General features: G+C 42.8%; 1 protein-coding gene across 3 annotated transcripts in view; it reads left to right on the top strand.

Moving 5' to 3' along the window:
- Window positions 1–451: 451 nt before the first annotated feature.
- Window positions 452–22,674, top strand: part of NAP1L4 (nucleosome assembly protein 1 like 4) — a 42,226-nt gene continuing 20,003 nt past the window's right edge. For 2 of the 3 annotated variants that reach the window (XM_063092890.1, XM_063092891.1), the window contains exons 1-7: window positions 452–567; window positions 11,083–11,113; window positions 11,999–12,060; window positions 14,883–14,982; window positions 17,257–17,398; window positions 18,196–18,282; window positions 20,260–20,391. In XM_063092890.1, the coding sequence (XP_062948960.1) occupies window positions 11,100–11,113; window positions 11,999–12,060; window positions 14,883–14,982; window positions 17,257–17,398; window positions 18,196–18,282; window positions 20,260–20,391 (537 nt within the window). In that variant the 5' untranslated portion in view covers window positions 452–567; window positions 11,083–11,099. The remainder of the gene's footprint in view (window positions 568–11,082; window positions 11,114–11,998; window positions 12,061–14,882; window positions 14,983–17,256; window positions 17,399–18,195; window positions 18,283–20,259; window positions 20,392–22,674) is intronic. The other variant, XM_063092889.1, reaches the window with a different exon arrangement.

A 22,674-nucleotide genomic window follows, 5' to 3' on the forward strand; every position in this document is an offset into this window, starting at 1 on the left:
AGGCAGGCACGGGGCATGGGGTGGCTGGGGGTCTGAGGAGGCCGGTCGGAGCGCAGGTCTGGCGGCGCCACCCCACTGCCGGGGGGACTAAAGTGAGAGAACAAGGCAGGCGTGGGAGAAAACCCAGGTGACAGGGCCCGCGGCTAGCGCCCTACGAGGACGTGACGCCCGTCGGGGATGGCGCCGCCGGCCGGCCCAGCGCCCTCCACGTGGTCGCCACCGCGCCGGCCCTTTTAAGAAGGCGGGAGGAGGCGAGGCCTCGCTGACGGAGTGGGGGGTACGTCACGCGCCCGATTTGCATACGGCTTGCGGTCCGAGCGCGGCGCGGTGCACCGCCTCCTGGGCGGTTTCCGTTGGGTTGCCGTCCGCGGGTCTGAAGCGTAAGTGACTTGCGCCGCGCTCGCCCAATCGCAGCTCGCCTTGCTCGTGGAGGGTGGAGCCAGGCAGCCCGCCCAATGGGAGGCGGCGTTGTTGGCGGCCACGGCGGCGCAGCCCTGAAGCGAACGGAGCCAGCGCCGGCGCAACTGCCGCAGGAGGAGTGAGGTGTGGGGCGCGCTGCGCCGGCAGGTAATGGCGCGCTGGGCAGGCCGGGGGGCCGGGGTCCTCAGGGCACGGCCGGGGGCCCGCGGGGCCCGGGGCGTGGACGTGCGGGCCGGCGGCGGGCGCCATGTCGGGAGGCCGCGGCGGGCCCGCGGGCGGCGGCGGGGCGGGGCGGGTCGTGGGCCGCCGGGCGCGGGGCTCCCCTCCGCCGCCACCCGCCGGCCAAGGTCGGGAGGAGCTTCATCGGGCGCCGCCGGGCCGGGGCGTTTCCGGAGTCGCGCAGACGGGCGCCCGGGGCGGGGGGCCCGCATCGCCTCTCACGACCGTGTGTCAGCGGCTGGAAGCGGCGTCCCCGGAGAAGGGCTTGCGGGCGGGTGCGTCCCGAGCCGCGCGCTCTCCGCCCCCCGCGGCCGTGGCGGCGCCGGGCCCGCTCCTCGTCCCCTTCTCCGGCTGTCCGAGGGCGGGCAGTCAGGCGGACCACGCGCAGCGTCCGGACTCCGGGTCCGGCGGGACTGGAGCCTGTGGCCCCGGACGCGGTCGGCTCTCGGTCGGGCGCACCGGGCCGCGCGTGGTCGGTCTCACGTGCCCGCCTCTTCGCTTTCTCGCGCCGCGGTCCCTGCTCCACCTCCTGCAGTTAGGGGCGCGCTGTGGAAATCCTCTGGTGTCAGAAACGTACGAGCGGGCAGGTTGAGTCGCTGGACCTCGAGTCGGCGTTTTTAGGGGACTGCCTTTCCGCGGTAGTGACCACACCTCCCAACGACCAGCTACCTCTGCTCCCTGCACACCGGGGACTCCGCAGCTCTTCGCACGTATTGACCCATTTCATAGTAACTTAATAAACTGAGATAATGTTTTTCCACTGAACTACTCAGTAAACTAAATATGAGGACTTGTAAAAATTGACAAAGCCTGGGGGATTAAAACCCAGGCGGTTGTGACTTTGCCCAGATTGACTGCTTTTGAAGAGAGAATGGAAGAAGTTGTGGTGAGGAATTACGTCTTTATTATTGCGCTCAGCGCAGCCGAACTCTAGCTTATGTGGGTTTGATCTGGTTGGTCGATGTGTTTCATCTCAGAATTCTGTCATTCCATACAATGCTAAATGCTGCCCCTGGTAAAACATGGGGATTATTTCAGACTGGGATGAGCGATTGTCGGTGGAATAAGTAATATGCAAGTATAAAATGGACTTTAGACGAGAGAAAGTGGTGATAGAATCAGGATATATTCCAGAGATTAAATGAATGGCTAAAGAAGAGGGAGCTGACTTAAAAATTAGTTATGTAGTAGAAGGCGGACTTGGCAGGAAAAAGAAGCCCCAGAAAATGAGCTTTTCAATTTATCAGCTGCTTCCTTAGTTGTTTTGGGACAAGAAAAAGGTTTTTGGGAAAAACAAAACAAACAAACAAAGAAAAACTACGTGACAGGGCATCTCAGTTTTCATCTTTGGAAGGTAAATTATCCTATTTATTCTGAGATTTGAAAGGATCAATACAAGATAAGAACTTTTTGCTCATTAAAAATACTATTGTAAAATGTAATTTCTTATAGAATTATAGCCACAAAAGAAGCTAATTTTTTAAATGAGGTAAGTTTGGGAATTATAAACTTCCCAAGTTTACTTAGGAACATTTTCAGTAGCATTTTAAGGTTTTTTTCCCTCATGCTATGATTTCATGAATCATCTTAATGCTTATAACACATACATTTGCAGTCTTTTTTTTTTTTTTTAACCTGGTTGGAAATGTTAATTCATTCATGATGTCTGCAGTTATCCGTGCCTTTGTATCATAACATCTAAACACTTCTTTTGTGAATTTTGTGTTATAAGCTTTGTGTCCTGCACTGTTTTTCAAATTAAATATAGAATAGTAATTGGAGAAATTGGTTGAATTCTTCAGAATAGCTGGTTTTATGATTTTCAGGTTTGATAGCGGGTAAATTGAATTCTGAAAAAAACGCATATGTTTTAGGATGTTGTCCTCAAAATGTACCAGGGCATTGTGGTGTTGTGGCCATTTAGATTAACTATCAGGCTCTTCTGTGGAATTTTGAGCTTAGAGATTTTTTACCTGTATGAGGTAGTTCATAGTTTTATAGAGATTAAGTACTTAGAGGTGGAAGGTGTTCATACCACACATTACAGTCTAATTTTGTACTTGAATCTTTAATTAAAATATTTCCATTATCTGTCAGGGTTTTTAGTAGCCTCATGTTATTGAGAGCGTTTTAATTCCCTGTGTTCGCTGTTCCCAGCTAAGTGTTGGGATTGAAATCTTTTTCCATTTTTCTTCTTTTGAGCAGTTTTGGCATAATGGGGTTCAGAATTACTTATTTTTACAGGTGCTTCCCCCCCCCCCTTTTTTTGGTTGTCTGCAGTTTAAAAATTATTTTGATAAGTTTATCTTGTACTTCCAAAACCATAGCCAGAGAACATAAGTTTTTGGTTTGATTTGGAAGAAAAGTATCCTGTGGGCAAGGGGATGATTTAAATTCCCAAAGCCTAAGGGCCATGAGCTAGCTGTATGAAACAGGCAGATTCCGTTGCTGCTGGGAACCAGTCCTCCCAGTGACGTCCTATATATGAATGATAAGGCAGCAGCAATGAGCTTGTTGGGAGTTTGGTCTGGAGCTGCTAGCAAAGGAGTGTTTACTTTTTTGTTTAAAGTGTTTTAGGCATCCGGAATAAAAGGCTGATATTACTTAGTTTGATTCTTCTACTTCTGTGGTGATAGGAAGTAGCTGATGCGGAATCTATACAGGAAACCTCTTCTGGCCTCAGCTTACTTTGCATGGGGCCTTCTCAACTCAGTTAGCAAATTTGTGCCTCCCTAAACTGCAGTTTTGAGATTTGTCTTTGAACATGTCGTTTGTAACTAGAAAACCCTGTTGATAGATAGTGAAGAATTTTGTTTGACCGTTATAAAATTTTTAAGAAATAGTTTGTGATGACATAGATTTGTTTTCATTTGACAGTCATTGGTTTTCCTCCCTGCCTTCTTAAGAGCAAGTAGGGCTGCTACACTTCGTTTGACATTGAATTTTAAATTTTGTGATTATTTAGTAACAGGAAAGGCATTATATTTTTGTAGTATGAAGATGACAAAGGATCACTTTGTAGACTTTACCTTTTGATCTTGACCACTCACTGTGAGCCTTAAGTTTCCCCTTACAAGTGTCTTCTGTGAGCTGTTACAACTAAATGTGCTTCAATTCCGTGTCTTTGGGACTTTTTTAATGTGGTATTTTATCATTATCCAAAAAAGCTTGTTTAAAAACAAGATGAGGTGATTTCTGATTAATAGTTTTGTGGTAGAAAGATCGACTGTACACTTTATTTATGTACAAAGGTTATAAGTATTGTGATTTAAAACAGTACATATTTACCCAGTTATTGCAAAGTAACTTTCAGTGCTTTGCATCTGCTTATTCATTGGGGTCTCACACTGAATAAATCAGTCAAAAGGCTTTGCCCTCATTTCTGCAGTGGGAGACAAATAATTTAGATGGTGGTAGGTGCTTTTGAAGAAAGAAAATGGAGAGGAGTAGGGACTTGGAGGTTGCAATTTGAAGTGGGGTGGAGAGGGAAACGCCTTACTGACAAAGTGACAAGACCTTTAAATACTGGATTAAGAAAACTTTCAAGTGTTTGCCTCATGAAGTCATATACTAATGAATTGTGGAGAAGAGTGGAGGAGAGGGAGAAGACACTGTGCCTCGAGTAGAAGTAGAGTGTTGGTTAAGGAGAGGAAATCATGTTTTACTCTCATCCTGAAACTTGGGGGCTTGGCCTCCAGCAAGTCTCTGAGGAGATGGTCCAGTATTGTCTGGTGATAGTTACTTGAGTCGATCACATAAGCAGACATGACTGAGGACATGTCACTACCCTGTGTCTTCAGACTGCATGGGAAAGGCTAAGGTGTGTGTGGGGTCCCCGGTGCCATAATGTATACAGGTAACACACAGGCAAATTGGGCTAAGGTGTGTGTGGGGTCCCCGGTGCCATAATGTATACAGGTAACACACAGGCAAATTGTCACTCAACAGCAGTGAATTAATGAGTTAACTAAGCAGAGATTTTTCTGGCCCCTTACCTCACGCCAAGTCCTGTGCTGGGCCCTGGGACTTCTGCATTGAGCAACTAGACAGGGTCTCTGCCCTTGTGGAACATGTTTTTAGTGGGAAGACAAATGTATTGTTTGTTCATTGTTTTTTTTAACATTATTATTATTATTATTATTATTATTATTATTATTTTTAAAGATGACGGGTAAGGGGATCTTAACCCTTGACTTGGTGTTGTCAGCACCACACTCACCGTGAGCTAACTGGTCATCCCTATATGGGATCCAAACCCATGGCCTTGATGTTATCAGCACCACATTCTCCCGAGTAAGCCAAGGGCCGGCCCTTTTTTTGAACATTATAATGAAAAGTTTCATGTTTGTCAGGAACAGAAAAGTACTAATCCCCTATGCCTATCACCTAGCTTCAACAATTACCTATTTGCCAGTCTTGGTTCATCTGTAAACATATGTGTGACTTAAAACACTTTTTTATTTTAGTTTTAATTGGCAAATAGTAATTGCATATATTATATGTGATTTTTTTCTTTTCTGTTCTTTTCACAGCAAGCAATGCTTTATTAAAAGAGGAGACAGACTTATGCTTAAGGGAAGTTGTAGCTACAGTAAAGTTAGCCCCCCTAGGGGAGCTGTTCAGGGTCTTTTATAGGGAAAGGAGTTAAGGGGTGCAGGCCAGCATCATTGGAGGTGGTCCATCCTGTTCTTCCTGGTCGTGTCATGGGTGCATGCTCAGTTAGGGCTTTGGTCCTTGTGCCTGCTCAATAGGTTTAGAGTTAATAGTAATGGCATATATTACGGGTAATTTTTTTCTAATTAAACTTTTCGATAAATGCCAAAAGATGAAGGAGGTGCATATATATTAGATTATCGGTCATTAAATATGATTTAAATCATTTTGAACATTATTTTAAGACTTCCTGTGTGAGTTTAGGATCTGGATATATTCTCCTCCCTTATTTATTTGTTTGTTTTGGCGGCTGTTTGGTATGGGGATCCAAACCCTTGACCGTGGTGTTATAGCACTGCACTTTAATCAACTGAGCCAACCTGCCAGCCCTTCACCTTCATTTTTTAATTGCATAAGTATGTTGGTTAACAACATCTTCCATTAGTTTGGAAACTTAATAAGTTACTTAGTTGTTTACTTTAGATGTTTCACTTATCTGCTAGTAGATTTAATTAACATGATTAGCTTCTGATACTAGGGAATGATAATGATAAACTGGATAAGGAATCTGCTGACCAGGGGTAATATGAATGAAATCTGGGCTGTCTCTGGGCTTCGTATATTGGTCAGGTTTTGTAGGTAGGGATGTTGGGATGTCCTTAGGGGGAGGTTCCTGATTCCTTCTTTGAATAGATCTTTCCTCTGCTGCTTCTGAAGTGGTCCTAAAGCTAAAACATGATCCATCACTTGGAGCTGGAGCATTTGGACCTGTGCCCGTGGCCGATCAGACTCCCTCTCAGGTTGATAGGGTCCAGTCACCACCCCTCAGGCTTCATGTGAACCAGTTGTTGGGCTTGAGAGTTCGTGTAACTAAACATCCTTAATAAGGATTATAAGACAGTAAGGAAGTTCTAGAGTCTTAAAAAAAAAATTATACTTAATTTTCATCATTAGTTATCTGGGTTTTTTTTTTTTTTGGTGGCTACTGGGTAAGGGAATCTGAATCATTAAAAAAACTTCTGAGTACTTTTGACTTTATTAGGACAGATAATTCATGGATAAAAATTTTGGTTTTGTGAAGTGTGATCATATGCCCCAGCTTATGCTTTCTTTTTTTCTCAAAAGTGGCTCAGTTAAAAATTATGTAGTTATAATTTGAAATTATCTACCTGTAGACTAAATGTTTTCAGATAAATATTAGGAATGTACAGTTAGAATAGATAATTTGCTACAAAAATTAAAAATTTTTCTCCATGAAAACAGTTTTTTTGTTTGGAGTAAAAGGAAATTAATCTATAAATAGGCTTGTTGTGGTGTCTTAAATAAAAGCAGGACATTCATTTGTGTAATCATGGAAATTTGCTTGCCAAACCAGGTTTAGAATTGTAGACACATAAAAGTTATTGACCTTGTGAGGGAACCTGAACTGCTGCGTTCTTTTGACAATTTAGAAAATTCTTTTGCTTCGTGTCCCTTTCATAATTTAACTTGCCTTTTATTTATTCTTTATTATTATTTAGTGTTTTAATTGGCAAGTAAAAACTGTATGTATTTATGGTATACAACATGTGGTTTTGTGGAATGGCTAAGTCAGCTATTTAACATGCATTACCTCACGTACTTGTGTGTGGTGAGAACACTTAAAGTCTACTTTCAGCTATTCTGAAGTGTACAACACAATGTTACCAGCTGCAGTCACCATGTTGTACAGTAGATCTCTTGATTGCCTTTTAAAAGTAGGAGAGCTTTCCTGATGAGGCTTGGGACTCTGGTTTCATAAGACAAATATTAAAGTCAGCATATCAGCATTTAAAACAAATGTATGTTTTATTTTTCTCAAACCCACAAATTTGATAGTTCCTTATAACTTTTCTATTTTGATAGTGTTAGGGATTGCTAAACAAAAGTAAATAATTTGTGGTGATGAAACTTGACTAATTGAACTCTAGCTAATTGAACTAATTGAACTCTTCATAATTTTTTCTTATAGAAAGGGAGCAGTGTTTAAAGTAACTTGATTTGTGGTTTCATGTCAAGCAGTAGATAGAATAGTGTGCGTGCTTATTTCAGTTAGAAGTGGAGAGACCCGGCATGCTCTTGTGTCTTCATATTGACTTCTTGGGTAAGTCCTGTCTTCCAGTCATGGAAGATGAAACTGAGGTGCAGAGGAAATGATAGGGGCAGAATTCAAACCCAGATTAAAGCAGATTGTTCATTGTGTCTACTCTGTTCTGGACATTGAGTTCTGGGTTGGGTGGTGGTTGTTTTTTTTTAGTCCTCAAAATTATTTTTTCCCACTGTTTAAATTTATTATTTTGTTTTTCTCTTTCTATCCTTGATTTAGCGCTTTTTTTTTTTTGATAATATTTTGATGAGTTTCACTTCATCCGACATCATATCACCAGAAATAATAATAAACAGCCCATGCCTTCACATACACGAAAATTGAGTCTTTGTATGGATGGAATCTATTAAGTTGGAGTAAGTGTCATTCCATTGAAAGGCGAAGCTCTTTGGCCTATGTCTTGAAATAAGGTGTTTATGCGTTCATCAGGTACTCGTGCCTGGAGCTGTTATGGGTTCTGGACCACATAGTGAACAGGATAGAAAGGGGATATTTTCACACTCTGTTTCTAGACACAGTGAATTTCTGGGGCATGCTACTGAACAGCAGGATTCTGGCCCGAATAAACTGTTGCTTGTCCTGTGTTCAAGAGGCATCATCTGTGATTGAGCACGTAAAAGCAGCAAGGAGTGGAATGGCTGGTGGTGGTGGGGAAGGTCAGGAGGGTCTGGATTTGACATCCACATGCATGTCTTACTAGCCGCGTGAGCTTGGATTAAGCATCTTACCTTTCCAGGCCTCAGCTTTCTTCTATGAACTGAGGACAGTCCCTCCCTGGTAGAACTGATTGAGCATAAAATGTATGAAGTGGTTAGCTCACTTGGGATAGTGTGGTGCTAGCAACACCAAGGTCAGGGGTTCAGATCCCTATAATGGCCAGCCGCTCAAAAATACAGTGTACGAAGTGCCTGGCACATAGGTCCCTTGCTAGTCTGGGACTTGTTGCAAATTGTGAGGCTTTATTAGGGATTATTGATTGGGTGGTGAAAACGAGAGTCTGTCCATTAAACTGGCCGTGAAAGCTGCTTCCAGGATAGTGGGCTCTCTTCAGCAATTAGTGAGTGCGTAGTCCAGGGAAGGTGCTATTAGATATACTTGTTAGGCTTTTGAGAGCTTTAATTATGTAGCCATATTATAGTTGATGTCATCGGGTAACCAGTTTGGCCATATGTATCAGGATTCATTCATGCCCTTTGACCAGAAACCCTACCATGGCAATTCTATAATTGCCATGTAAATTAGGAATAACCAGAGGGTGGGAAGCCATATAACCTAAGATGTTCATAGAGACATTATTAAAGGTATATAATAGAAAAAACCTATCTCAGTACTTAACAGCAGGTAAAATGTGTGTTAGCTTTTAGAATATTGTCGTCAAACATAATTATTATGAAGACCTACCTTGCATTTGTAATGTGAGAAAAAGCAGATTATGAACTTGGAAACACTGTGAGTGCAGTAGACATGTACAAGGAGCATGAGCTGGGAATGAGCATGGTGAGGTAGACAGGGCTGGAAATTATAGGAATTTGGATTCTGTGTGGAATGAGTTTGAACTCTGCTGAGAGCTGTGGGAACCCCTGGAGGGTTTTTAAACCATGCTTGATGAAGGGCTGGGTTTGGATAACGCTGGCATGGTGGTGTGAGCATGGCCAGCCATTGGAGCATTTGTTGCGTTACTTTTAATTTAATTTTTTTTTGAAACAGAATGTAATGCTTCTGTAGTATTTTGAATTTTAAAAATAATTAGCATGTTTTATTTTGAAACAGTAAAAACCTAAATAAAAGGAAAAATGCAGTTGAGTTAAATACAAAACAATTGTAGATTGTAAATTCTAATCGGAGCTATTTTTGTTTTGTTTGGGGTGGGGGTATGTCTGGCACAGGGATTGAACCCTGGACCTTGGTGTTAACAGCTCCACACACTAACCAACTGAGCACCCCCTGGAGCTATTTATCTCAGTACAAAGTTTTTGTTGTTATTGTTGTTTTTTACCATAAGCTTTGGGATTGAATGGTTGGGCTTTGCTCAAATACCCAAGAATGAATATTAACTAGTTTACAGCTGAAACAGCCTTTCAGAGAAGGTCTCAAGTGTATTTTCTACATCTCATTTTAAGAAGCTTCATAACCACTCCTCAATTTTATTTTACATTTAGGGACCATTTTAAGCTATGCATTTAGATGTTACTTTTTTTTTTTTTTTGTCTTTTTCGCGACCGGTACTCAGCCAGTGAGCACACCGGCCAGTCCTATATAGGATCCGAACCCGCGGCGGGAGCGTCACTGCGCTCCCAGCGCCTCACTCTCCCGAGTGCGCCACGGGGTCGGCCCTAGATGTTACTTTGACTGCAGTTAGATTGGGTTTTGAAATTTTATTATAATCAAGTTCTTCTATTTAAGTACTAAATGCTCTAGAATCTATCTTTAATATTCATAGGCAGAAAGTCATTCGGATTCCTGTATAGGCCAGCTGCCAAAAAAAAAAAGTTGCCTAATTCTATATAGATGTCTACAGATAATTTTTTTTTAGTTTTTTTATTGTTTGTATCACTTTTTTAAAAAGTTTATTTATCAATATTATTTTACATTCTACGATGTTGCAGAGCAGTTGGGGGAAGGGGGAGAAGGGAAGGAGGAAGGAAATAGGGAGGGAGGAGGAGGGGTAGGATTGAGGCCTGTGGCACTTCCATTCATTCCTGCAGGGGAGACCAGGGGGCTTCCAGCGGTGTCTTGGTCATTGCTGGGCTGGGTGCAGAAGTCAGGGCAGTGTGGCTGACTGAAGCCCTCGCCCCTCCATCGCTCCAGCTTGGGAGCCTGGGGTGCAAGAGGGCGCTACTTGCAGTGGCTAGTTGGTTGTTGCTAGGCTGGTTGTGGGTGTTGTGGGGGTGTGGCCGAGTCCCCCCACCGCCCCAGTTAGCTCGGGAGATTATATAACTTTTTAAAGAGATAGTCATTTTTAATATATGTCTTATAAAAGTGGGATCAGACTGAGTATATTACGTAATGTTTTTACACAAGCAGTATGCCTTTAGTGTAGAAGGTACAGAATAAACAAAATTGGAAAATCATCCTGCAAGTTAGTTTGTGAAAGACAACGTAAGCACCAGTAAATAGTTTGAATTACTCTGTAGTAATTGGGCTAGCATTAATGTATGTTTCTGTTGCTAAAATTTATTACAGAGATAAGGCAAATTAGAATTGATTACTTGTTCTTACTCTGAGGTCCAGTCATTTTAGTGCCAGTAAGAGACATTTTTTTTTTTTTTTTTTTGGTCTTTTTGTGACCGGCCGCACCACGCTCAGCCAGCGAGCGAACCGGCCATCCCTATATAGGATCCGAACCCGCGGCGGGAGCACTGCCGCGCTCCCAGCGCCGCACTCTCCCGAGTGCGCCACAGGGTCGGCCCAGAGACATTTTTATGAGTAAAATTTGCAAGTAATGAAATGCACAGATCCTAAGTGTATAATTAATGAGTTTTGACAAATGTGTGTACCCAAGTAATCTCAGTCAAGGTCTGGGACATTTTGATTACCCCAGGAAATTCTCTCCTGCCCCTTCTAGTGGATCTCCATCCCCTAGATGACTGTCACTGCTAAAGAGTATATTTGAACAAATATTTTTGTTTGTGAATATAATTATTGTAACTCTTTTTAATTCGTAGGTGATAAAAACCTTCAGATGGCAGATAACAGGTAAGCTGAATGGACTTTGTCTGTTGGAGTGTAAGACTTGGTGAGCAAGAGCCAAGCCTAAGCATCGCTAGGATCAAAGTTACATGCATTTCATGCTCTAGCTGGTGGCTCCTTTCTTTCTCTGTATTTAAACCCATAAAGGAATTGCTTGGGACATGAAGGGTCTCAAATATTGATACTTAAAGCCTTTTGTGGAAAGCAGTCTTTGTTCCTGAAGCATAGTGGCCCTCCCCCCAGGGTGAAATCATGTGATTAACTTCATTCTAACCTTCTGTAGCCACAGGTGGTCCAAGTGAAACTTTTAGTTTTCAGATTGAAGATTACTTTTGTTTCTGTCCATTACTTGATGTTTTTTTTTTGAGGAGGGGGGTGTGTCCAGAAATCTTTGAAAAGTGTTGGATCTGTTCTCACGAAGTCTCGTGGTTTTGGAGACTTTGCAAGCTTCCCTTACAGAGCTGCTGTGGGCACTGCCTTGACTTGGTAAGAGTGCTTTGCTTTGATCGCAGAGCAGCTGACCAGACAGTGGCATATTTTTTGTTTGGTTGGTTTGGTTTGAGGGTTGGAAGCAGATTTTGTGAGAAAAGAAGTTGTAGAAATGAAAACTAAGAAGCTTTGGTTCGGGCTGGAAATTAAACTCTATAGGGTGGCATGTGTGTTAGCAGTGAACAGGGGGATGGTAAGTGTTAGAATATTTTTCAATAACAGAAAGGAAAGTAAGTATCTCTCCGATGAGACACAGAGTGTGTCAGTAGTTCTCCTCCACCCAGATCTGAAGTCACTGTAGAGACACCTCTTAATATATTGAAGGAATAAGAAAAACAACCATTTATGCTGTTTGTGTTTGGAACTGTTTTACAGTAGCACTTTTTAAACATAATGTTCTAGTTTTTCAGATGGGGTTCCTTCAGATTCCGTGGAGACTGCTAAAAATGCAAGTGGTGATGCAGGTCAGTTCACTGTGTGCGTGAGAGAAGTCATGGCTGCAGGGTCTGCATGTGGGGAGGGAACCATTATAATAATGCCATAAAGGATTACTACACTTCAGAGATTTGGGGAAAGTTAAGAGTAGTTAAAATGAAAATAATGGGCCGGCCTGTGGCTCACTCAGGAGAGTGTGGTGCTGATAACACCAAGGCCACGGGTTCGGATCCTATATAGGGATGACCGGTTCACTCACTGGCTGAGTGTGGTGCTGACAACACCAAGACAAGGGTTAAGATCCCCTTACCGGTCATCTTTTAAAAAAAAATAAAAATAAATAAAATAAAATAAAATGAAATGAAAATCATTACCTCATTTAAAAATGTTTTTATTATAGGAAATACAGACTACAGAAGTAAAGAGAATAGTACGGTACACCTCCTGTACCTGCCATCTCTCAGCTTTAGCATTAGTTCGCAAGTGACTGGTCTTTTTAAAAATTCCTTTATTTTTATTTTTTTGGCTGCTGGCCATTAGGGAGAACCAAACCATTGAGCTTGATGTTGCAAGGTTGTGCTAACCAACTAAGCTAACTGGCCAGCCCCTGACCAGTCTTCTTTATCTATACATTTAACTTCCCCTCCCTGGTTGTTTGAAGCAGATCCCAGAATTATCATTTTATCAGTAAATTTATAGATGTGATAATCTTTCCCCCATTAAAAAATGTGTATGTGCATACTTTTTCCTCCTCCTGAACTGTTTGAAAACAAATTGTGGATATTCTAACTCTTTTTGCCTAAAACCATTTAGTGTAAATTTCCTGAAAGCTAGAATGAATTCTTATAACCACAGTACCATTACCACACCAGTAAACTTAACATTGATACAGTATGTTATACAGCATGCAGTCATGTTCATGCATCCCTGGTTTTTTCAGCTGATCTTTTTGCCCCACATCCAGGTCTAGGGACTAGTCCGGGATCTTGCTTTTGTGTTTAGTTGTATCTCCTTTGTTCCAGAGTCACATCCCCACATGTCTGTTTTATCTGTCATTGCATTGACGTATCAGAACACTCTGGGCCATGGTTGTCTTGTAGAAAGCCCACAATCTGGATTTGTCTGGTCGTTTCCTCCTGATGAGATTCAGGGTAAACACTGTGGCAAGCATGGCACACAGGTGATGTGGTTCAGGAGGCATGTGGTGTCAGCCAGGCCCCTGACTCAGAGGACACTAAGAAAGACAACTTGGTTAAGGTGGTGTCTGCCAGGCTTCTCTGTTGTTCAGGTACTTTGACCTTGAGGCAATCTGTTGGGCATGCACAGGTGTCCTGTTCTCCTTCAGACTTGCAGGGCAGTTTGAATACCTGTTGATGGTCCTTGCCTGGATCAGTAATGGTACTGGTGGTTGCAAAAGGGTGTTTGTCTAATTCTGCCAATCCTACCATGCACCACGTGTTAAAGAAGAACCTTCCCTCCCCTTACTTTAGTGCTGCTGTAGACTCGTGGGTTATTTTATTCAGCGCGTTTTCAGTTGCCATCATTATTCTTGTTGGCGTACAAATTGTCCCATTTGGTCGGGGGAGTCCCTTCAAGCCGGCTTCTGAGTTCTTTTGACATGTCCCCACCAGTTTTTGAGTTTTGGTAGCTTTGTAGCACAATGTGATGTTCCATCTTACCCTGAGCTGTCCTTGCCCCAGACCTGGAGTCTGCTATTTGCCCAAGGGGCCCTGTTCCTTTCAGTGGGGAAAGATACTTAGAAACCAAAATACAGACGCTAGATGTCATTATTCCCAGGCCCTTTCAGGGGACAGAGCTAGAGATGTGTTTGTATGTACATGTAGTATTTATATATTGTACAGGTATATAGTCTTATATATACAAAATTACACACATCACGTGCAGATACACAGTGCTTCGTGTTGGTGGTTGTGTTTGGGATTCTGGATAGTAAAGTCGACTGAAGACTTGGGGTGCTCAGCTTGCCCACGTCAGGGAGAACTCCCAGACAGGCACTGCCTTTTGAGAGAAGAAAGGGTGCCATGTTTGGGTTTCGTATTATATCATTAAGAGGGAAATTATTCAAGAAACATTTAGAGTCTTTACCATGAGCCAGGTATCATACCACTCCATAGTCACAGTTGAGAGAAAGGACAGTTACACCCACTCCACATCTCATTTGTTTATTGGGAAATGGGTTTCTAGATACAAGCAACTCAGTATTATAAGTTAAGTATAAATGGGAATAAGCTGTAAGGGGAGAAGGATCGTCAGGGAGTGCATCGTGGAGGAGGCAGGATTGGACAGAAGGGCATACAAGACATTGGCAGCAACTTGGGCACAGAAAACGTGAAAGCACAGTGCTGCCAGGGGGCTTGCAAGAACAGAGCTTTTCTGGACTGTGAAGTCACGGCTTGGAAGTGAGCTGGGCCACAAGTGGGTGCTGTTTTATTTTGAGGAACTGATCCATCTCATCCATGTCCTTGGCGTCTGGACACCACTGTGGGACTTGGGGAGAGAGGTGAGGTAGCCCACCTGAACTTAGCAGTTCATGTTGTCCTCAGTTGTGAGGTTGGGGCCTACACAGCTACAGGTGACAACCAAGAATCTCTGGGTGTCCCTTCAGAAGATTTGTAACCACCCACTTAGGTGATTAACATGGAGTATTAAATGCTTTTAAAATAAATTTTAGTTATTTTCAAAACAGATGTTTTTAAGAAGTTACTGGCTACATTTAGAAATGAAGGTAGCTAATCAAAGCTACATAGATACATGTTGGTAATTTTCAAGTCTTGACTATTCTCTAGTGGGCATATTTTAAATATTTTTGGTCTTGTTTTTAACTCATTAGAAAAGCTCACAGATCAGGTGATGCAGAATCCTCAAGTTTTGGCAGCTTTACAGGAGCGACTTGACAATGTCTCTCACACTCCTTCCAGCTACATTGAAACGTAAGTATGCTGCAATAATATATCATGCAACTTTAAGAAACAAAATTAAAACAAAGACAAAAGCCATTTTCCGGTTCTTTAGAGTAGGAATAAATGTGTTTTTTGTTATGCAGGCAGTGCCTGATGAGAGCCAGGCACTGGGGTCAGAGGTGAGTGACACTGTCCTGTGCTTGGGCTCAGTTTGTCTGGTGGAGGGATTAATGCAGCCTGTCGAGTTGTCTGATGGGGAGTGCATGGTGCCATCCTGTGGAGGTTTGGAGGACTCTACAGATCATCTGAGTTGGGCAGGAGGAGGAGGAGTTGGCTGAGAACAAGATGTTTTCTGTTTCTGGTGGTTCCTAAGTTAACTACAAGTATCAGTCTTCCCTGGCTAGTCTACATGAGTCTGTGATACCAACACCTTTGCTTTTTCATGAGAGGTCTGTGTCCTAGTTGTGTTGCATGGTAACAATGACAGAGATGCCCATCCTGGGATCCTAGGATGGCTCTACTCGGGGACTGCCTGTCTTCCTCCTGGACCTCATCTACAGTCAGGTCAGGGCTTGGTCTTAGAGAATGGCTTTCTCTCTACACTGGTTCCCTGCTCAGGGCTATTCCTGAGGGGAGGGGACACTTGGGGTTTGCTTTTTGCCCATTTAAAGGCTTCTCTGGGGATTACTTGGTTAGGTTTTGTGGTACATTTTTTTGTAGATTAAATTGATGGAATGGAGTGTGAGTGTCAGGAGCTGAGAGTGAATGATGGTCTCTAGTCTTCTGGCTTTAGAAACCGGGCGAGTGGTGGGGTCCACTGAGAGGAGCTGTGGGAGGGACAAGTTGTTGTGGGAACAGAGCTGGCTTCACACTGGCCTGGCTGTGCAAGAAGTGCCTGTGGGGAGGGTGGAGTGTGGTTGGAGTAGACGATTGAAGGGCTGCTGTGGAGGGTGCTGGGGCTCAGTTTGCTTAGAATCCTTTGTTGTTTTTGCTCCAGTGGGAAGACTTCAGAAATGTAAAAACTAATTTAAAATTGTGGAAAGGTGTACAGATGTCTGTGCAGCTGCCACTTCATTAAATTTTTTTTTTGATGTCTTTTTTTTAAAAAAATTTGTTTTATCAATATACAGTGTAGTTGATTTTCATGACCCCTTACCAATTCCTCCCTCCCACCCATCACTTGATTAAATATTTATGCTACTTTTCCCTTGTTCCTGTCTGTTTGCAGTAGTCTTAGAATGTTAAATACCAGCTGGGAGTCTTTGGTTAGGACCTTACCTTGGGGTAGCCATGGATGTGATTACCCCAGGTCAGTGATCTGTTAGGATTCAAGGCTGTTATTCCAGTACTTTCCAAATGGTGGTGTGTGTGAGTTGCCTGCTGCTCTGGGCTGTCTATTGTTAGAGGGTAAGGAAGAGCTTCTGCTTGTGCTGGTTGTACACTTCAGGACTGGTCCATGTGCGTGAGTGTCTGAAGTGCAGCACCCAGGGCCCACCTCAGGGTAATTATTTGAGTCTGTGATGAGGCCCAGGATCCCTCTCTTTGTTCCACATGATTGTGACCAAGGGCTTTAAATTTCATGTCTTTTTGTTTTTTGTTTTTGGTTTTGTTTTAATATAGAACAGAAACAAAAGGCAGAGAAACTCATGATTGATCTGGCTCTAGAAGAGAACAAACTTTCCTGGTGTATGTTCCTCAGGTTTTTCCCTTGGTGTGTGTTAACACGAGGACTTCCACGTGATACCAAACATTCCCATACAACATGATTATGGACAGGCTGTGTTTGGATCCTGTTCAACTTGTCATTGTTTCGTTTTTCACTTTTGCGAACAGTACATCAGTGGACATTGTGGCATAAATATCTAGTTATTTCATTAGGATAAATTCTTAGAAGTAGAATTACTGAATACAAAGGACATTTTCAGGGTTCTTCTCTGCCCTTAAAGAGGATGAATGAGTCAGGGCTTCCTTGGCCTCATCATAGGCAAGTGTTTTGTTTTCTTAATCTCCAATTTGGTAAGGAAAGGGTGACAGTTCATATAAATTTGCATTTTGGGGGGGATATTTTATAAGGTTGAACCTTTCTTCATGTTCGGAGATTTTTGTTTTTTCTTTTGTGAATTATCTTTTCAGCTTCCTCTTTTATGCCCTTTTTTTTGTTGGGGTATTTGTCCTTTTTTAAATGGTTTTTAGGAGCTCTTTTTTATAGTAAGGATGTTAATTCTATGTTAACCTAAATTTATTGAATAAGACTGCCTTAATTTGCAAGCACACAAATGTTTTATTTCCTATTTCCTCTTTTAGTCTACCTAAAGCAGTGAAAAGAAGAATTAACGCATTGAAACAACTTCAGGTGAGATGTGCTCATATAGAAGCCAAGTTCTATGAAGAAGTTCATGACTTGGAAAGAAAGTATGCAGCATTGTACCAGCCTCTCTTTGACAAGGTGGGGAACTCTGTGAATAAATTTGATTAGTATATTTTAAATCTTCCGTTAGGTAAACATGTCACCTCTCCCAGGGTGACGGAAACGCAAAGGATTAATCAAAAGCCCATTTTTCCAGAGCAGTGAGTGGCCCAGAAGGGGTTAATCTCAGGAATAATTCTTTCAAGAGAGAAGGATTCCTAGGAAATAATCCTGAATTAGGTTTTCTCTCAGTTTTTATTGTCCAGGCAAGAAAGTTACAGAAAAGAAACACAGGTGGTTACAGAAAGAACGAGATAATTGTCATGGCAACACTTAGTTCCCTAAGAAACTCAAAGAAATGGCTGAAGACGAGATGAGGAACATCCCCCAACCATCAGCCTTGAAGCCTTTAGCTCACATACTTTCCCATCACTAGGTTTAGCTGCACCAAGGATGACTGCCCTTAGAGCAGGCATTTTTACTGTTACAATTTTTAAATCTACAACAGAGACTTTAGTTCTGGAAAAGTTTTCTGTTTTTCCCAAGCTAAGCATTTCTATGTGCAGTACTAAAAGGTTAGGCTGTTCCTTAAACGAGAGGGCTGTGGCCCCACTAAGCTGTAAGTTAGGCCCTGTGGAAACGTTTGCTCTGTTAATGTTGGTATCTTCCACATAAATATCCAGGTTTACCCAGGGAATCAAGCTTAGAATCTTCAACTAAGTTACAAAAATGTCCAGTTTTCAGAGTCTTTTTATAGACATTATTTATTAACTCATCCTAACTCTTGAGTTTCCAAATAACCTAACACAATTCTAATAAAGTCTCGTTTTGTGTAGAGAAGAGAATTCATCACTGGTGATGTTGAGCCAACAGACGCGGAGTCAGAGTGGCACAGCGAGAACGAGGAGGAGGAGGAGCTGGCTGTGAGTGTCTTGAAGATGAGCGCAGCTTGTGTTCTGTTTTAATGCCATTAGGAATAGGAAACTTTTTTTTTTTATGGTTTTTAGTCATGGATAAAACTTTCTGAAGAAGAGAGCTACAGAGGAGGTGCTCCTTTCTTCTGAGGCTGGCTGTTCAGGTTCCTTTACGATTTCGGCTGGTGTCTGACACAGTACTGTCAGTTATGTGATGAGTGAGACACAGCCCCCCCTCAGTTATCTGTCTGCAGTAGTATATTGAATGAAGGATCTGACGAACAAAGAGGAAAATGTCAGTAAACAGGTCTGGCTGGTTAGCTCACTTGGGAGAACAGGTGCAGGTAACACCAAAGTCATGGTTTCATATCCCCATACCAGTCAATCTCCCTCCACCCCAGCCAAAAAAAAATCAGTGAACATTTTAACTGAGAGAAAGCAGAGGTCAACAAGGGGAGAGGTCTGCCCATGTTCTCAGCCCCTGGGAGATTGGGAGTGTTGTGCTGAGGAGGGTGTATTGGAAACATTTGTGCCATCCTGCTCAGGGAAGGTGATGTATGCTTTGTTAAATATACGTAGCCAAAGTGCATCTCTAGACTGGTAAATTGCTGGTCATTGTGCTGATTTGCCCCGTCTGTCAGCTGCCTACAGCCTTTTTCTGGTGATAGGTTTCATTCCAGTGCCATGGAATGTCCCAGCATACCACAAGCTTAACTTTGTCAGCCTGATTTTATGTTTGGGAGACAGGTTAGCTTTTATCCTGCAGCATTAACTTTTAGGGGTTTTTTTTTTTTTTTTTTTTTTTTTTGAGATGTATATTAATTTTGGAAGCCATGTATGTTTTTGATTTTTTAAAATATATGTGGAGCCTGGCCTAGTTGAAGCCATGGCTGTGGATCATTGTAGCTGTGAATCTGTTCCTTACAGCTCAGAAAAATATGCCTTTGTTGATTAAATAATTTAATTGGGGTGGGGGGCTGATTGGTAAGGGGATCTGAATCCTTGACCTTGGTGTTATAACATTGCACTCTAACCACCTGAGCTAACCAGCCAGCCCCTTGTTAATTTAAAAAGCCCTACAGGGCCAGCCCGTGGCTCACTCAGGAGAGTGTGGTGCTGATAACACCAAGGTCATGGGTTCAGATCCCTGTATAGGGATGGCCGGTTGGCTCACTTGGGAGAGCGTGGTGCTTACAACACCAGGTCAAGGGTTAAGATCCCCTTACCGGTCATCTTTAAAAAAGAAAGAAAAGAAAAAGCCCTACAGGACTGTTTCATAGTGGCAGACCGGTTTGACACAGCATTCAGAATTTCACACGCTTCCGTCCGCATTTTTCCTAGGGCTGTGGTGTTTATAAAAGACTCCGGGCCCCAGACTGATACTTGCATGCTGCCTGCGTCTCTGCATTTATAGCTGTCTCCTAGCTGGACATGCAAATTGCTGAGAAGTTTCTTGTTGCTGAAGACGCAGCTGCAGCAAACATTAACTTCAACTCTCCCCTCCCCGCATTGTAACCAGAGGTCAGATTCTTAGTTCAAGTGAACTTGATTATCCTTGAACTGGATTTTTTTTCACCTAAATAGTAGTGGTGGTCTGCAGATCTGTGTTGCATCTCCTCAGGACTGATGCCAAGTCTTCAGCGTCTGCATCTGGTGACGGGTGGTTATCCCAAGAGGAGCATCTCCCAGAGCCAGCCCTGGACTGCCTTTTCCAAATTTGGTGGCATTTTGCCATCTCATTAGCTTTTTACCCCCTCAATATGAAATTATATCATGGAATGACATCTGGATGTAATGCCCCGAGTGCTTTTTCCCTCAAGAACATCTGAAAGTGTCACGTTCACATTAGTTTTGGAGATGTAGACTCAAAGAAGAAGGATTTTTGATAGAAGCTGGTATAGGATTCTGAAATTCTGCATTGAGCTGTTGAGTTATGGTAAATTCCTTTTTCCATGAGAAATACTCTGTTTTGCATCTTTCTTTTAGGGAGACATGAAAAGTAAAGTAGTCATAGCAGAAAAAGAAGCTGCAGCAGCTGAAGAACCAAATCCCAAAGGAATTCCGGAGTTCTGGTTTACCATCTTCAGAAACGTAGATATGCTAAGTGAATTAGTACAGGTGAGCAATATCTACCTCATAGAGTTTATGGTGGTCTTCTAAAATTACTTATCCATTATCTCCGTGTGCTGTCATGCAGTTCTCGGGAAACAGCTAGCAACTCTGATCCCATGTTTGTGAATCAGTTTGGTTTACCTCCTGTAGTTGTTTACCCCTATAAAGGTCTGTGGCCTTGGCCTCAGAAAGCTTGTGAGTAGTTTCAGTACACCCCCATCTCCATCTCTCATGGTGTGAACAAGCAAAAAGTATGAGGACAAGAGATGAGAGTGGAATTACTTTTGAAGAGACAAGCTCTGTGTGTGTAGACAGATACACGCACATGCACTTCTCAGTATGTTCTTGATACTTGAAATGGGCCTGTTGTATAGCCTTGCGAGTTGCATAAATATATAACAAGCTGCTAATAATTTCTGATGATTTCTCATGAAAAAGTCTCTTTTTTAAAAAAAAGGAATAGCCAACCTTTCTGCTTTTGTCTTACCTTGTTAGCTTTTCTGTAATGAAATGGTGAACTAATTAAAAGGTAACAAATTTGACTTTCTCTGAAATGAGTTACAGCAGGAGTTTCTAGAATACAGAAACACATCCTGCCCTAAGTCTCGGGGCTGACTTGCTGCGTGGATTCTCTCACTGCTCCAGAGTCTGCAGACACAGCCACGTCTGCACTTAGGCTTGCTCCATACAGCTCCGAGCTGTGCCTGTCCTGGCACAGTGTTTCTCATGTCATGGAGCACAGCTATTGTCCCTTGTAAACAGTTATAGTATTACTTGCACAGGATTTTACAAATACTTTTTTAATAGTTTTCACTACATTGATGTTTCTGCTACCTCCCATGTTTAATGCTTATCCTCTATGGGTGGAAAACACACATTTCTTACTTTCCTTCCAAACCAGAGATGCATCTGAAATAGAGTAGCCTTGGTTTTCCTGATCTGAGCTTCCTTTTCATATGGAAAGGTGGGATTTAAGAAGATTAGACCATACTTTAAAAAGAATGTCGTGACCTAGAAATTTGTTGGAAGAATTGAATAGTATCTTCCGGAGTGGCACAACTGAATATTAGAATCACCTGGGCAACTTTTAAAACTAAAGAGCTATATCATTGCCTCCCCCACTGCCACTGTGTCAGAGAGAGTTTGGAGGGGTTTTCAGAAGGTCCTCCTGTGATTCTGATGTGCCCCAAGAGCTGAAAACCCCCTTGGAGGGGGAGCAAGTGGAAAGACTGGCTCATAGGTAGTTCTTCCTAGTGGGGGTGGGAGAACTCATGGAAGTGCAGGTTCTGAGTGAGTGAGTCTGGGTGGGGCCTGAGGGCCTGCATTTCTAATGTGCCCTGGTGATGCCCACACTGCTGGGTGGGGGCATGTGGTGAATAGTAGTGAGGTTGTGATGGTGTGGTGTTTTCAGTGACTTGAGTGGGTGGCTGGCTCCTGGTGTCCTGTGTGGCCATCTAGCCAGCTCTTTTGTAACTCAGGCATCAGTGTGGCTGCTTATTCAGGGGTTGCCTTGGAGTTTGGAGCGCAGTGGCATGGGTCACTGTAGTTTAGTGGGGTGCACCTCTATGTTAGTGTCAGTGCTTCAGTTTTGAAGCCATGAAGTGTCTTAATGCTTTTTGTTTTAAAAGCTATGAAAAGATAGGTTGAGGTTTATGCAGTAGTCAATATGCAGAGAAAGTGAGGGAGTATCATTTGTACTGTGTATAACCTGATAGTGAGCAATGGTAGGTTCTATTTTGGTCAAGTATTAAATCCTAAAGATGGGATTGACTCTAGGTTTTTCAGTTATGTATTTGGGGATAGTCAAAATATATTCCTGCAATTAAGAGTTTTGAAAATTTGAGGTAGCAGCTTTACGGTCTAAGTCTCTGAGATGCTTCCGGTGTTGTGCTTTTGGGTCCTTAGTTTTGAGTGTCTGCTAATGTGGGCCATTGCTATATAAAATTCTTGTTCCGGGGGTACATGGCTGGCTGAGGAAATTAAGGGCATAATGATCATTTCATGAATTTTGGGAAAATGTAGTGTGTACTCCTCCTTTGGGCTGAGTTTGAAGTTCCCAGGGCCAGCTATTTGGAAAATATGCTGGTGAAAATACTCATCGTGGCAATTTAGAACTGGGGGTTCATATGGGGTGGGTGGTGCACTCAGCATCAGGTCCCAGGGCCTTCTGGCTCTGGCATTGAAGACGTGGCATCTCGTGCTGGTGTGGCCTTCTTTCAAAACTGCCTTTGGGTTCGTTTTTGTCCAGAGACTTGCTAAGTGTTTTTTTGTTGCTGTTTTTGCTTTGTT

This window comes from Cynocephalus volans, chromosome 4 (genome assembly GCF_027409185.1).
Source record: "Cynocephalus volans isolate mCynVol1 chromosome 4, mCynVol1.pri, whole genome shotgun sequence".
NCBI lineage: Eukaryota > Metazoa > Chordata > Mammalia > Dermoptera > Cynocephalidae > Cynocephalus > Cynocephalus volans.